The sequence below is a fragment of the Echinops telfairi genome, unplaced genomic scaffold (assembly GCF_000313985.2).
Source record: "Echinops telfairi isolate 266 unplaced genomic scaffold, ASM31398v2 ScPeMD7_7457;HRSCAF=8495, whole genome shotgun sequence".
Taxonomy (NCBI): domain Eukaryota; kingdom Metazoa; phylum Chordata; class Mammalia; order Afrosoricida; family Tenrecidae; genus Echinops; species Echinops telfairi.
The window spans coordinates 12,248,194-12,260,739 of record NW_022111357.1 but is presented as its reverse complement, the minus strand read 5'-3'; the positions used below and the strand labels follow the sequence as shown (position 1 = coordinate 12,260,739).

At 56.7% G+C, this 12,546-nt stretch overlaps 2 protein-coding genes and 1 long non-coding RNA gene across 3 annotated transcripts in view; 1 reads left to right on the top strand and 2 right to left on the bottom strand.

The window, feature by feature from the left end:
- LOC123522695 overlaps nucleotides 1-1,313 on the bottom strand; it is a 2,759-nt gene extending 1,446 nt beyond the window's left edge. The window contains exon 1 of the long non-coding RNA XR_006680926.1: nucleotides 1,235-1,313. This is a non-coding gene — a long non-coding RNA (uncharacterized LOC123522695). The remainder of the gene's footprint in view (nucleotides 1-1,234) is intronic.
- A 7,990-nt stretch (nucleotides 1,314-9,303) lies between these two features.
- Nucleotides 9,304-9,939, bottom strand: FAM229A (family with sequence similarity 229 member A). Its single transcript, XM_004705006.2, has 3 exons — nucleotides 9,791-9,939; nucleotides 9,565-9,711; nucleotides 9,304-9,449 (listed from the first exon to the last, which is right to left on the bottom strand). The coding sequence occupies exons 1-3, from the start codon at nucleotides 9,937-9,939 to the stop codon at nucleotides 9,347-9,349; spliced, it is 399 nt and encodes a 132-aa protein (XP_004705063.1). The 3' UTR covers nucleotides 9,304-9,346.
- A 445-nt stretch (nucleotides 9,940-10,384) lies between these two features.
- On the top strand, nucleotides 10,385-11,869 carry TSSK3 (testis specific serine kinase 3). Its single transcript, XM_004705005.3, has 2 exons — nucleotides 10,385-10,639; nucleotides 11,192-11,869. The coding sequence occupies exons 1-2, from the start codon at nucleotides 10,495-10,497 to the stop codon at nucleotides 11,851-11,853; spliced, it is 807 nt and encodes a 268-aa protein (XP_004705062.1). The 5' UTR covers nucleotides 10,385-10,494; the 3' UTR covers nucleotides 11,854-11,869.
- The last annotated feature ends 677 nt before the right edge of the window (nucleotides 11,870-12,546 follow it).

Below are 12,546 nucleotides of genomic sequence, written 5' to 3'. Positions count from 1 at the left end.
GAGCTGTGAAGATCTCAAAGACAACAGACAAAAGCAGAGACCCAGCAACAGGGAGACAGCAGATAGTAGAAAGACAGGGGCAGAACTCGCCGCCTGGAATAGCCTTCCCAGGGTGTTCTTCCAAGACTTTAAGAGTTACTTCCTGAGAGAGGACCTCCTGACTAACCTACGTAGTCATTCAACGTTGACTGGCCCCAACTCTGTGTCACCAGCCCTGAAGCCACAAGTTAAGCTTCGAACCGACTCAGTAGCTCTGTAGGAGGAAGCCTGGCGATCGAGTCACAGGGGAGTCCTGGTGCAGCCAATCTGGAAGGCGCTGAACAACAGGAATGACTGTGTGGTAGTGCTCTAGGCACCGGAGCAAGATCTCTGGACAAGCGAAGGGCCTGCCCCACCTCTGTTCTCCAACCCAGCAGCAGCCTGCCGACTCCTTTAATCGGCTGTCTCTCAACAGGATGTAGTAAGCTCCAGGAGCTAGCCAGGGGCCACCCGGTGGGTTTCATCAGTGTGAACCCAGTGGCTGTCTCTGTGTTATAAATCTGGCACCAGCCACACAAACACAAAACCACAACAAACTCACTGCCATCGAGTCGATTCGGACTCCTAGTGACTCGACTCGACAGGACAGGATAGAACTGCCCTTGTGGGTTTCTGAGACTGTAACTCTTTGCCAGAGGAGAGAGCTGGTGGGTTTGAACTGTTGCCCTTGCGGTTGTGGCCCTACTTGTTAAGTATACCAGGGGCACAGAGACCAGCGTTAGTGGGGCTGACAGGGAAAGCCCGGAGTTCGGAGGTGAATAGAGACATCCAGAGATGAAACAACCGCAGCAGACAGACATACACAGAGGAATCGATGGCCGACCCTGCTCTTCAGGGCCCTCGCCCCACATCTTGCCTGGCTTCAGTCATTAGGCTTGGTCTCTCCACGCGGGCTGACCTATCTTGACCCATGCATGTACTCTGGACACAACGCTGGCATTCATGTCTGAGGAGCCCCGTTTGAGACTCTTTTTCAGGGGTCTTTTTTTTTTTTTTTTGTCTAAAGGGAAGGTCTGCACACCGAGGGTCCCACCGAGACCCACGGGCGGCCTGCGGGAACCCTCCTTCTGCAGCCCAACCCTGCAAGGTGCTGGCCCCCGGAAGGCAGCAGCAGCAGCGGAGGCCACGCCCCCGGACCCGCCCTCTGTGAAGTTCCGGCCTATCAGACTTGTCTCCTTTTGGCCCTGCCCCTCACCAGCTCTCAGGGACGCAGGGGCACTAGATGTCTCTTCCTCTTGCGTAGGAATTGATAGTTAATATCTTGCCACCGATGTTTCCACCTGGAAGGAGAAAATATTGGGCGGGTCGGCTCCCCCTCCCTCCAATCACACGCCCCGCCACTTTTCCACGCCCAGCTGCCTTCTGGCCCCGCCCTTCTCACCCAACTCCGCCCCCTCTCATCACTCCTAAGGTCCCCCCCGCCCCCACCGGTCCCGAGCCTTGTAGATCCGCTCTTCCCTGAGGTCCCGCCCCTCCTTCAGCCCCGCCCTCACCCGCCCCTTCCCCAGGCCGCGGCCCGCGCGGCGCGCTCACATGAGGCGCGGGCGCGCGCCGTAGCAGCTGGGCCAGCGCGCCGAGGGCACGTCGGCCAGGCTGGTGCTCCCCGGGAGCAGCACGAGGTTGCGCGTGGGCCAGCGCCAGGTGGTCCCCGGCGGGCGGCGGCGCTGCGGGCTCAGCCAGAAGTCTCCCATGCTGCGGCGGACGGCGGGCTCCGGCAAGGCTGGGCCCCGGTAACCCCAGAAACACAACTCCTGGTCCAGGCGGTGTGGAGCCGTGGCGCGGGGCCTCCTGCGGGGCGGGTGGGCAGAGGTCACCCGGGAGGACATGGCAGGCCGGGAGGAGCGGGCGCCTTGGCGCTGACCGGTCGGGATCCCATCCGGCAGATGGGACCAAGAGGGCGTGGAGAGTCCCCAAACAGGCCTTCCCGAGGACCTGAGCGGCTTCTCCCCAGCTGCCCAGTCAGGGCCCCTTACCCATAGCAACCTCCCTCCTTTACCCCCTCACCGGGACAGAAGAAAATTCACCACGAAGTGGGCTGTCTCCGTGAATAGCATGGTGGCCAGCCCGCCTGGCCTGGCCTCAGCCTCTTTAATACCAGGCCGGACATGAAGGGGGGTGGCCTGGAAGCCCATAGTCCCTTTGGGCCTGCTGGCTGTTTTTAGTAGGAAGCGTCAGCTGGCAGAAAGGGTGGGTCAGCGCTGGCCCCTCCTGAGACAGGTCTAATCAGGTCTGTCCCCAGCGCCCCCTCCCCCTTCAGTGAGAGGAGGCCACTCACCAGATCTGAAGACCCCTGAGACACTCACCCCCCCTCAGAGATGCAAACTGACTGAGAGCTGGTTCCAGTGCTGGGAGGTCAGCTGCCTAGGGAGAAGCCTTCCTTGCCACCCAGGGTCTCAAACCTCTGCTTACACTGCCTGATGGGGTACTCTGGGTGAACCCACACCCGAAGGCCACTCCCATCACCTCATCCCTTACAGCAGCAGTTCTCAACCTGTGGGTCTCGACCCCTTTGGGGGTCAAACAACCCTTTCACAGGGGTCGCCCGATTCATTACAGTAGCAAAATGACAGTTATGAAGTAGCAACGACAATAATTTTATGTTTGGGGGTCACCACAACATGAACTGTATTAAAGGGTCTCGGCATTAGGAAGGTTGAGAACCATTGCCTTACAACTGGCTGGATTCAAGTCTTACCTGGAAGCTAAAGGACCTGCTAGACTGTCTGCAAATTACACATAAGCACATGCCAGAAAGTCTCTTTAATGCCCCCCCAAACATCAAAAACCTTTGGTTTGGTCCAACTTGGGCATGTTGCAGAAGGGAAGCAGAGGTTCAGAGAGGGATACAGAAAAGCACAAAGCAAAACCAAGACTTCCCACTCCGCTGCCTGGCCGGACTCATCTTTCCTTGGGTGGGGTTGTGGGGTTCAGGGCTGGGGCGCTGAGCCTGGGCAGGGCCCTGCCTTCAGCCCCTGGGAGCCCAGAGGAATGCGCTGGCCGAGCTCCCTCCCCCACACTGCCAGTTGTGGGCTATTTCCCCCCAGTGACTCACACTGGCTGTCCGGGCAAGTGGGCAGCTGCTCCGAGCCCCCAGAGCCCAGCACAGGCCCTGACTTGCTCCCATCCCGGATGGTGCGGCCATATCTAGGGTGCCCTCCTTCTGCCCTTACTTGGGGGCCTCCCGCCTTTAGTCCCTTGCACTTTTCCCTCTCCAACCCCTGCTTTCTGACTGGCCCCCTTCCATCAGCGAACAACAGGCTCTAGTCTGTTCTAGCTTTGGAAGGGGGGGGGAGTTCTCCTTCAACCCTGAATCCTTCTCCAGCTCCCCTTCACAGCCAACATTCTTTAAAGAGTTGTGTGCACACGGTGTTTCCACTTCCTCACTCATCCCTGGCCAGCTGCTCCCCCCTTCCCCCCACCCACTCCCCCATTTCACCCAAACAGCTCTTGGCAAGGTCACCACTTGTCAAGGTCCTTGCTGCTAAATCCCAGGGATGCTTGCAAATCCTTATCTGACTGGACTTGCCCCTGCAGCAGTGGCGGCCCTTGAGTTACTTTGTTGCCCTGACTTTTCTGTAGACGGAGCTTCCTTGTGTCCTGTCCCTTGCTATCTGAACTGGGCTCTGCTTCAGGACAAAGGTTGCATTCTCAGCTCATGGCCTCCTGTGGATGCTCCTGCCTCCCCTCCCCTACCGTCCCAGGGGAATCTCATTGGTGACTCCTCCTGGCCACTTCATGGGATACGTGCCCTACACATTCCCCAGGGTGGCCTTTTAGTCCGTTGCCTAAACCACCAATGTGGGCTTGGTCCTCGACTGGCCTCTCTCCCTTTCCATTTTCAAAGGATGGCCAAACCCCCCTCAGTGCCTTCTCCAGGATCTATCTATAAGCCCTTCAGCTCTTCTCTGTCTCTCTCCATGGCCAACACTCCTGTCCAAGGCCCTCGTGCCTTCTCAGCCTCCCACTCCTCCGCTGGCTGCCACTGTTCAGCTCCGGCAAGGCCCCCGTCACAGAGCAGCCAGCACTGGCTTCCCACGGCTTGTTTCTCTGCAGTGCCTTCAGTACCAAGTTCACCTCGAGCACATACTAATCCCAAGCCAGGGACATTTCCCGCCCCTGTCTGCCTGAGTAACTGCTGCTCAGCCTCCAGTTAAGCGTCAAATCCTTAGGGAAACCGCCTGCGATTCAGCCAGGCCAGTGCCCTGCTATTTCTCTCCTCTGTGCATTTACCCAGCAGCCACTCACTGTTATTCTTGTCATGTCGTTAAGTGCCCTAGAGTTGGTTCTGACTCATCGTGACCCTGTGTACAACAGAACAAGACGCGGCCTGATCCTGTGCCATCCTCCCCCGTCATTGCTGTTGGAGCCTGTTTTACAGCCACTGTGTCCATCGATCTCAGGGTGGGGGCCTTTTCACTGCACATCGACTCGGTCGGCTTGTGGGTTTGCTTTCTACTTTCCCAAGCACGATGTCCTTCTCCAGGGGCACGACCACATGATAACGTGTCCAAAGGAAGCGAGACAAGGTCGCACCATCCTCACTTGGAAGCAGCATCTGGTTGTACTTCGAGACAGATGTGTTCATTCTTCCGGCAGTGCATGGCATCTTGAATATTCTTTGCAGCACCGTCATTCAAAGGCATTGAGTCGTTGGTTTTATTTAGCCACTGTTCGGTTTTCACATCCATTTGAAGCAAATAAAAACTGAGGCGCATCTTAGTCCTTAAAGGGACATGTTTGCTTTAAACACAACACAGAACACTTAGAAGAGGTCTTTTGTGGCAGATTTACCCCATGCAATACATTGCTTGATTTCCTGACTGCTACTTCCATGGGCACTGACTGTAGATCTAAGTACAATAAAACGCCTGACAACTTCAATCTTTTCTCCACTTATCATGATGTTGCTTCTTGGTCCAGATGTGAGGATTATTGTTTTATCTTGAGATATAATCCTCTCCACTTTAATCCAACAAGGCAGTGTCATCTGCATATCATAGGTTAATAAGTCTTCCTTCCCCATAGAGTCCAGTTCTCAGATTATTTGTTTAGTACAGATTGAATAAGTAAGATCAGAGGATCTATGACCTGTGATTTTAAACTATACAGTATCTCCCTCTCCTCTTAGAACGGCTACCTCTTGCTCTATGTACAGGTTCCAGATGAGCGCAGTTAAGGGTCCTAGAATTCCTGTGCTCTGCAGTGTCACCCAGTAGGTAGTCTTCTTAACTCATAGATGTTCCACACCTTCCTGAGGTCTCCTGTGTCGGGCCCTGGAGATGTTAGGGTGGATGTGACAGTCCCTGGCCTCAGGGAGTCCCTCCCAGAGTAGCCGGGAGGCATGCAGTCAGCAGGGATCAGGGGACAGTTAATAAGCATGGATAGGGCAGCACAGTGGGACCAGCAAATGCTAGGGGAGGGGACGAGAACGTATCATCAGATGCATGGTTGGGGAGCCGTGGAGAAATGACAACTGGTAGTCCTCTCAGGGATGAATGGGGTCGGGAGGGAAATTATTCCAAGTAGAAGGAACAACGTGTTACACGTTTTGTGTGGAGCTGGGAGGTTGTTGACTTGGCTGAAGAGCACACGGGAAGATGGCCTGAGGCAAGACCTCCGAGGTCCTGGGCAGCCATTTTGCACTTGATCTTAGCCACAAGGCCGAGAGGTGATTCAGCAGCCATTTGGAAATCTGTCCCGCAATGGGGATGAAGAAGCCACGACAAGAATTAAAGGAGCCCGGGGGGTGTAGTGGTTACACACGGGTTGTGAACCGCAAGGTCAGTTGGAAACACACAGGGCTTCTCTATTCCGGCCTATAAGCTCGCCGAGTTGACATTGACTGGATGGCAGGGCGTTGGTGGTGTAGTGGGTTATGAGTCAGGCTGCTAACCTGCAAGTTCAGCAGTTCGAAACCACCGGCTGTTCCAAGGGAGACAGATGAAGCTTTCTACTCCTGTGAAGATTCACGGTCTCAGAAACTTGCACGGGCAGTTCTGCCCTGTCCTATAGGGTCACTGTGCATCAGCACCAACTCGATGGCCGTGGGTTGAGGAGGAGAGTGGTGCAGAGGCCATTACAGAATCGCTTGGAGGAGCCAGGACAGGGAGGAAGAAGGGTGGTCACCTAGGGGCCTGCTGGGATGAAGGGAACGGGCAGGGAGAGGGTTCTGACTTCGTGGTGGCCCTGGACTCAGGGCAGGAGAGACAGCGGTCACCTGGATTGAGGCCTGAGGAAGAGGGAGGGAAAGAGAATGATTGCAGCCCCCGAGACAATGCTGGCTGGGAGCTGGAGCCCCTATGCCCAACCACTGGCCCACTGGGGTGGGTTGTCAGAGGTCTCCCAGAGTCCGCTAGCCACCTTTCCTGCTAGAGGCAAATGGAGGCCCGGGAGCTTAGAAAGCTGGGGAGGAGGCAGTCGTTGTCAGGTGGCATCGAGTTGGAAGAGACTGCCCGGTCCTGCGCCATCCTCACAATCGCTCTCATGTCCGAGCGCATCATCGCATTGTTGTAGCCACGGTGTCAGTCTGTCCTGCTGAGAGAGCAGGCAGAGCAGGGGAGAAAGGGGAAGTTGGCTCAGAGTCCGGATGTGATGGGGCTTCAGGGAAAGTGGCATTTGGGGTTTCCCCAGAGCCTGGAAATTCCATTGCTTCTGACTCCAAACCCTAAGTGGCTCAAACCCTGGGGGCCAGTCCTTGGAGTCTTGGGGCCCATCTGGAGGCTCTGGGTCTATATTTGAAGGGGCACACAATGGTTCACTTTGTGTGAACGGGCCCTTGAACCTGTTACCTTGTACTACCCCATGTCACCCTCACAGTAACCCTTGGAAGCACTGATCTACCCTCCCCCCACCCCCACCCTGTACCTACGAGACTTTAAGGGGTTAAAGAACTGGCTCATATTCATATCACCTGGATGAGGCAGAGCTGGGATTTGAACCACAGTTTGAGTGGCAGCAGAATCTGCGCATTTACCGCCTGTGCTGTATCAAGCCTTGTCAACCCTCTGGTTGATTGGTTCAGTCAGGGGAGGAGGCTTTGTGGGGGATAAGCTTGTGGTTGGGGTGGCTGGCTCCCTCTCATATCAAGGGATGGGAAAGAGTAGCGTTGACGTCAGTTGTTGCCATGGTGATGCAGCAACCCTTTCCCTGCCATCTCCATGGCTACCGGGGAGGGGGGCGTCCATCTGTACTTCGCCCCCTCCTTCTAAAAGGGGTCCCTTAGGGGTGGGCCTGGCTAATAAGGCATCTGAGAGAGAAGTCAGTAAAGGCAGTGAGTAGAGCACCCCCTTGCCTTAGGCCCTTCCTCATTCTTTAGGCTCAGAGAGGAAGGTTGAAATCTGGGGGTTCTGCTTTAGGGTCTGGTGACAGCTTTACCCCCAGGGAGAGGGAGGCAGCTCTGTCTCCACCCTCTCCCCCACCAAGGATTCTCTTGAAATGGTACCCCCCACCCCCAAGTTACTCAGTTCCTGGTAGGAGCTAGAAGTTGGCCAGAAGAGGGATTTCCCCAGCTCCTTCCAGGGCTGGGCATTGCCTGGTCCCATGGGGACAGGGTCCTTGACTCTCTGCTGCCTCTTGAAGCCCAAGGTAGGAATAGCAAGCTGCAGCCCCAACTCATTTAGGGCTGCCAGCACCCGGGTCCCTGCCTCTTGCCACACAGCTTGACCTTGCAGAATCCTCCCAGCAGGTGTCACCAACCTCATTTTACATATGTGGCCATGTGGGCAAGGTTGTACTTAGAGCTCAGGGCACATGTCTATGGTTTTTCCAATATAGAAATAATTGTTAGTTGCTGGGAGCGTGTGTATTATTGTTATTAATCTAATAAAGATGACAGAAGCTTACTCAAGCACAATTGGGAAGTGTGGGTTCAGTTTAAATGTTCCCACTTCCACAGAGCCTGTACTTACTAGAGCCCGCCTGTGGATAGACCAAGGAGCCCCCCGAGTGGTGCAGGGGTTAAGCGTCTGGCTGCTACCAAAAAGTTGATGACCCAGCCCACCACTTAGTGGGAGGAAGATGCGAAAGATTCACGGCTCCAGAAACCCCGGGGACAGGTTGACTTTGTCTTTAGGGTTATTACGAATCCCCTAGGAATGGATTGGGGTGTTTCATCTTTCCGAAGGCAGTGAGGAGTGTAACTATCATCTGGGGGACCCTAGGCTAGTCTCCTAAGGCCCAGTTCCCTCAACTGTCACGTAGGAAGTTCAGAACTAGTGTTTCAAAGACCTCTTCCCCTATCTTTTTTTTTTGGGTCTCACCACCCCTGGAGAAACCAAAGCTCAAGATATAGTGAGGCAGACAAGACCAGCAGGGCTCAGAGCTCCCAAACAGCAGATGGCAGCACCTAGTTCCACCATGGGGGCTGGGTGCCAAGCTGAGGAAGTAAACCTGGGGGCCCTGGGGTGCACCTTGCTCACTGGGTACTGTGTGCCATCAAGGCCTGGCTCCGTGGGAAAGTGCTGTGGGGCAGCAGGAGACAGGAGGCATGCTGGACAATTTAAAAAAACACAATCTATTTTATTTTTCTGACACCAAAGATCTGGCGAGTGGTTTTGTCCCAAATTTAATGAAGGTTGGTTGGACAGAATTTTTGACATGGTGAGAAAGTGTGAAATTGTTCACTACGGATTAATAAGTAAGTATAAGGGCACTCGTGTTTACCTTGCTTCCTGGGTCATCCGACACTGCTGGGGGGGATTAAGTGGCCTGCTATGGGTGGCCATTCACTTTATGTCAACGTTGTTGCCAGAATGGAGTCAGCAAGTTTATACACGTCCACAGGCCCCCAGGAAAGGCACTGGCCACGTGTCTACCCGTCTTCAGTAGTTAAAGGGGTGCGCGGGCCGCCAGTTTGATACCCCTGCCCTATAGGGCCGCTAGGAGTCGAATGGCTAGGGCAGCTGAGTGGCTGACTAGATGGCAGCCAAGGTCCCAGGGTTCAACACCGTGCTGTGGAGTTAAAGCAAGAACCCAGGAGCCGGAGGGGCAGAGGACGAGGGGTGTCCCCCCCCCCTCCAGGGCGGGGAGCGGGGCGGGGCCGCCGGCCAGAAGGGGACCCACTGCTCTAGAATGGATAGGCTGTGGTTAGCGCTGGAGCCGAGCTGCTGGCGGCCCGATCCGACGGACAGACATACACGGCCAGCCCGAAGTGGAAAGAACAGTTTATGCTGTGCTTTATTAAAATGTGCATCATTCTTTTATTTTAAAATGTGCATCATTGTCTCGTGCTCGGCGCGCGCGACCTCAGCGTAGTGGCCCGCGGCGGGCCGCGTCCCCCACTCCTGCAGAGCCTCTGTGCTCAGCGCACTCAGGTGGCGCGGGCCCGGGGACTCCCGCCCATGGCCAGGTAGACGTCGATGGGCACGTGCAGCAACGTCAGGCAGTGGCAACCTGGGCAGCGTCGAAGCGGCCTAGGAGGGGCGGGGCACCAGAGGGCCACTGAGCCGTGGGGAGCGCACCTGGGCTCCCGGGTTCAGGTGTGGCTGTGCGGGCCGGGCCGAGTAGGGCAGCGGGGACGGGGCTCACCTGACAGGGCTGTGCTCCGTGGCTACCGGCTCGGGGCTCTCCTGGGGCTCGGGGGCGGCGGCCAGGCCTGGGGAGTCTCCAGCTTCAATGGGGAATCTCCGACCTTGTGGGGGCTCCTGGGCGCTCATGTCCGGGCCCCACGGCGCTCTGCGCCGGAAGTGGCCGTCAGGCCGGGCGGGGCCGCCGCGCCCCCCTCCCCGCGCCCGCCCCGGGGGCCGTGGCTCACCTGCCGGAGGCGGAGGCGGAGGCGGAGGCCGGTCCCAGGTTGGAAGCAGCTGCCCGAGCCCTAGCGGCGGGAGGACGCTCCGGTCCAGACGGAGCCGGGCAGGTGTCTGCGCCGAGGCCGGAGCCGGGCGTCGAGGGCGAAGGCTGCATTGTGACCCGGGCCGCGGCCCGCTGACCTCACAGAGCCCGTTCCTCCCGCCAGGGAACCCCCGCCGGCCCGCATTCGCTGCGGGCAGCTGAAGGGCGCCGGGCTCGATGGAGCAGGAGATGGCCAGGGCGACCCGCCCTGTGGAGGCGGCGTCCATGTGGACCAGACAGGCTGGGCCGCATGCACACACACCACCGGTCTCCCCATCACCGCCCCCCACCGGTGGGGCTTTGATTCACCGCCCGGCAGCGGGGCGGCCTTGGCTTTGCCTGTGATGCGTCTGGCGGAGATGGTATGGGCAGGTTAGGGGCACTGCCTATTTTGGCTAAGGGTCACACAGCACTTACATCACAATTGGGCTGGTTAAAAAATGTCCATCCCTCTCCCTCCCCACCACCCGGGGCTGTCCAGTCAGATAATGCTCTAGCGCTGGAGGCGGCTGCAGCGGATGAAGTCCTTGGGGGAAAAAGGAGCGGGCCGAGGGCGATGGTGGAGTAGTGCTGCCTCCCGGAGGCAGCATGCGCTGAGAGGGTGATAGGACGGAGGCGCTGGACAGCATGGAGGACTTTCTGCTCTCCAATGGGTACCAGCTGGGCAAGACCATTGGGGAAGGGACCTACTCAAAAGTCAAAGAAGCATTTTCCAAAAAACACCAAAGTAAAGTGGCAATTAAAATTATAGACAAGATGGGAGGGCCAGAAGGTGAGCTGGGGCCCCTTTGTTGGATGGGGGGGCTGGTGGCTGTGGGTGGACCCTCCTTCGCCAGGGTTGTTCTGGGGTAGAGTGGCGGGGAACAGCATGCTGCTAGGAGTCTTCCGAGCACTGGACACACTCCAGAGCCCAAGATACACGTGGCAGGAGGTGAAGGGTCTTCAGAGGTAGAGCCTGAGTCCCATCATGCTTTTCCTATCTCAGAAGAGGGCTACAGGCAGGGCTCACAGAGGGCAGGAGCAGGTGTGGTGGCAAGGCAGGCAGGGCTTGGTAAGGAACTGGGGCTCAGGAGGCAGCAGGGGAGGGGCTGGATCACTGGAGAGGGCTCATCAGGCTCCATCGTGATCTAAAAGTTCCTGGGGCACACTGGCACGGGGATGTAACGGTCTGCCCATCCCAGTCCTCGGTGGGCATGCAGTTCCAACAGAACTTCACCGAGTGCATGATGCTAGACACACAGGGAGAGAAGGAACAAGGCCCAGACAGGGGGAAGCAGAGACTTAGCTCTTCTGGATTTACAACCCACTATCCTTATTTCCTCAGAATTTATCCAGAGATTCCTGCCTCGAGAGCTCCAGATTGTCCGCACCCTGGACCACAAGAACATCATCCGGGTGTATGAGATGCTGGAGTCTGCCGACGGGAAAATCTACCTGGTGATGGAGCTGGCTGAGGGAGGGGATGTCTTTGACTGCGTGCTGAACGGGGGGCCGTTGCCTGAGAGCCGGGCCAAAGCCCTCTTCCGTCAGATGGTTGAGGCCATTCGCTATTGCCATGACTGTGGTGTGGCCCACCGGGACCTCAAGTGTGAGAATGCCTTGCTGCAGGGCTTCAACCTGAAGCTGACCGATTTTGGCTTTGCCAAGGTGCTGCCTAAGTCCCGCCGGGAGTTGAGCCAGACCTTCTGTGGCAGCACAGCCTACGCCGCCCCTGAGGTGCTGCAGGGGGTCCCTCACGACAGTAAGAAGGGTGACGTCTGGAGCATGGGCGTCGTCCTGTATGTCATGCTCTGTGCCAGCCTACCTTTTGATGACACAGACATCCCCAAGATGCTGTGGCAGCAGCAGAAGGGGGTGTCCTTCCCTACTCATCTGGGCATCTCGGCCGATTGCCAGGACCTGCTCAAGCGACTCCTGGAACCCGACATGACTCTCCGGCCTTCGATTGAAGAAATTAGTTGGCATCCGTGGCTAGCAAACACTTGATAAATGCAATGGCAAGTCCTCCCCAATAAAGCAGGGGGAGAAAGCAAACTCAAAAATCCGCTTCTAAGATGGTGATATATGTTTTACACTTTTTAGTTTACTTAGCTTAAAACCTACCTAGCCCCTGGCCTGGCTTTATTTCTCTGTCCCTTTAAAGATCTTTACGGAACCAAAGGGCCCAACTCAGGTGCCCCTCTTATCACGGCTGTCAAGGGATTTCCATACAGGTGTTGCAAGTCCATGACAATAGACCCAGAATTGCTTGTGAGCACACAGGGGCAGAGAGGAGGAGCAGCACATTGGAACCACATGGTTGCACCTTCCTTTCCGAATAAATGCAGAAGCGTTGGGAATGCAGAAACTGCCTCTTGACTCCTTGTCTTGGCAGGGCCTCTCCTCATCCCAAAGCCCCAGTGGAGCCCGGGCTGGGATTCTGACCAAGCACTCCCGCAGGACCAGGCTGCCCCTACTACCCCCTGCACACGTCCTGCCCTGGCTCCTGGCTCCAGGGCCCTGCCCTGGGGGTGAGAACAGACACCGCCCCCCCCTGCTGCCGGCTGAGAATGCTCCTTAGTGCTCCGTGAAAGGCCAGGAGGTTCTTTTTGAGTTACAAAACTAATAGCGGTTAGACTATCCCCCCACCCTTTTCTTTTCTTGGCTACAAAATACTCCGGGGAGATGCATTATAATTTA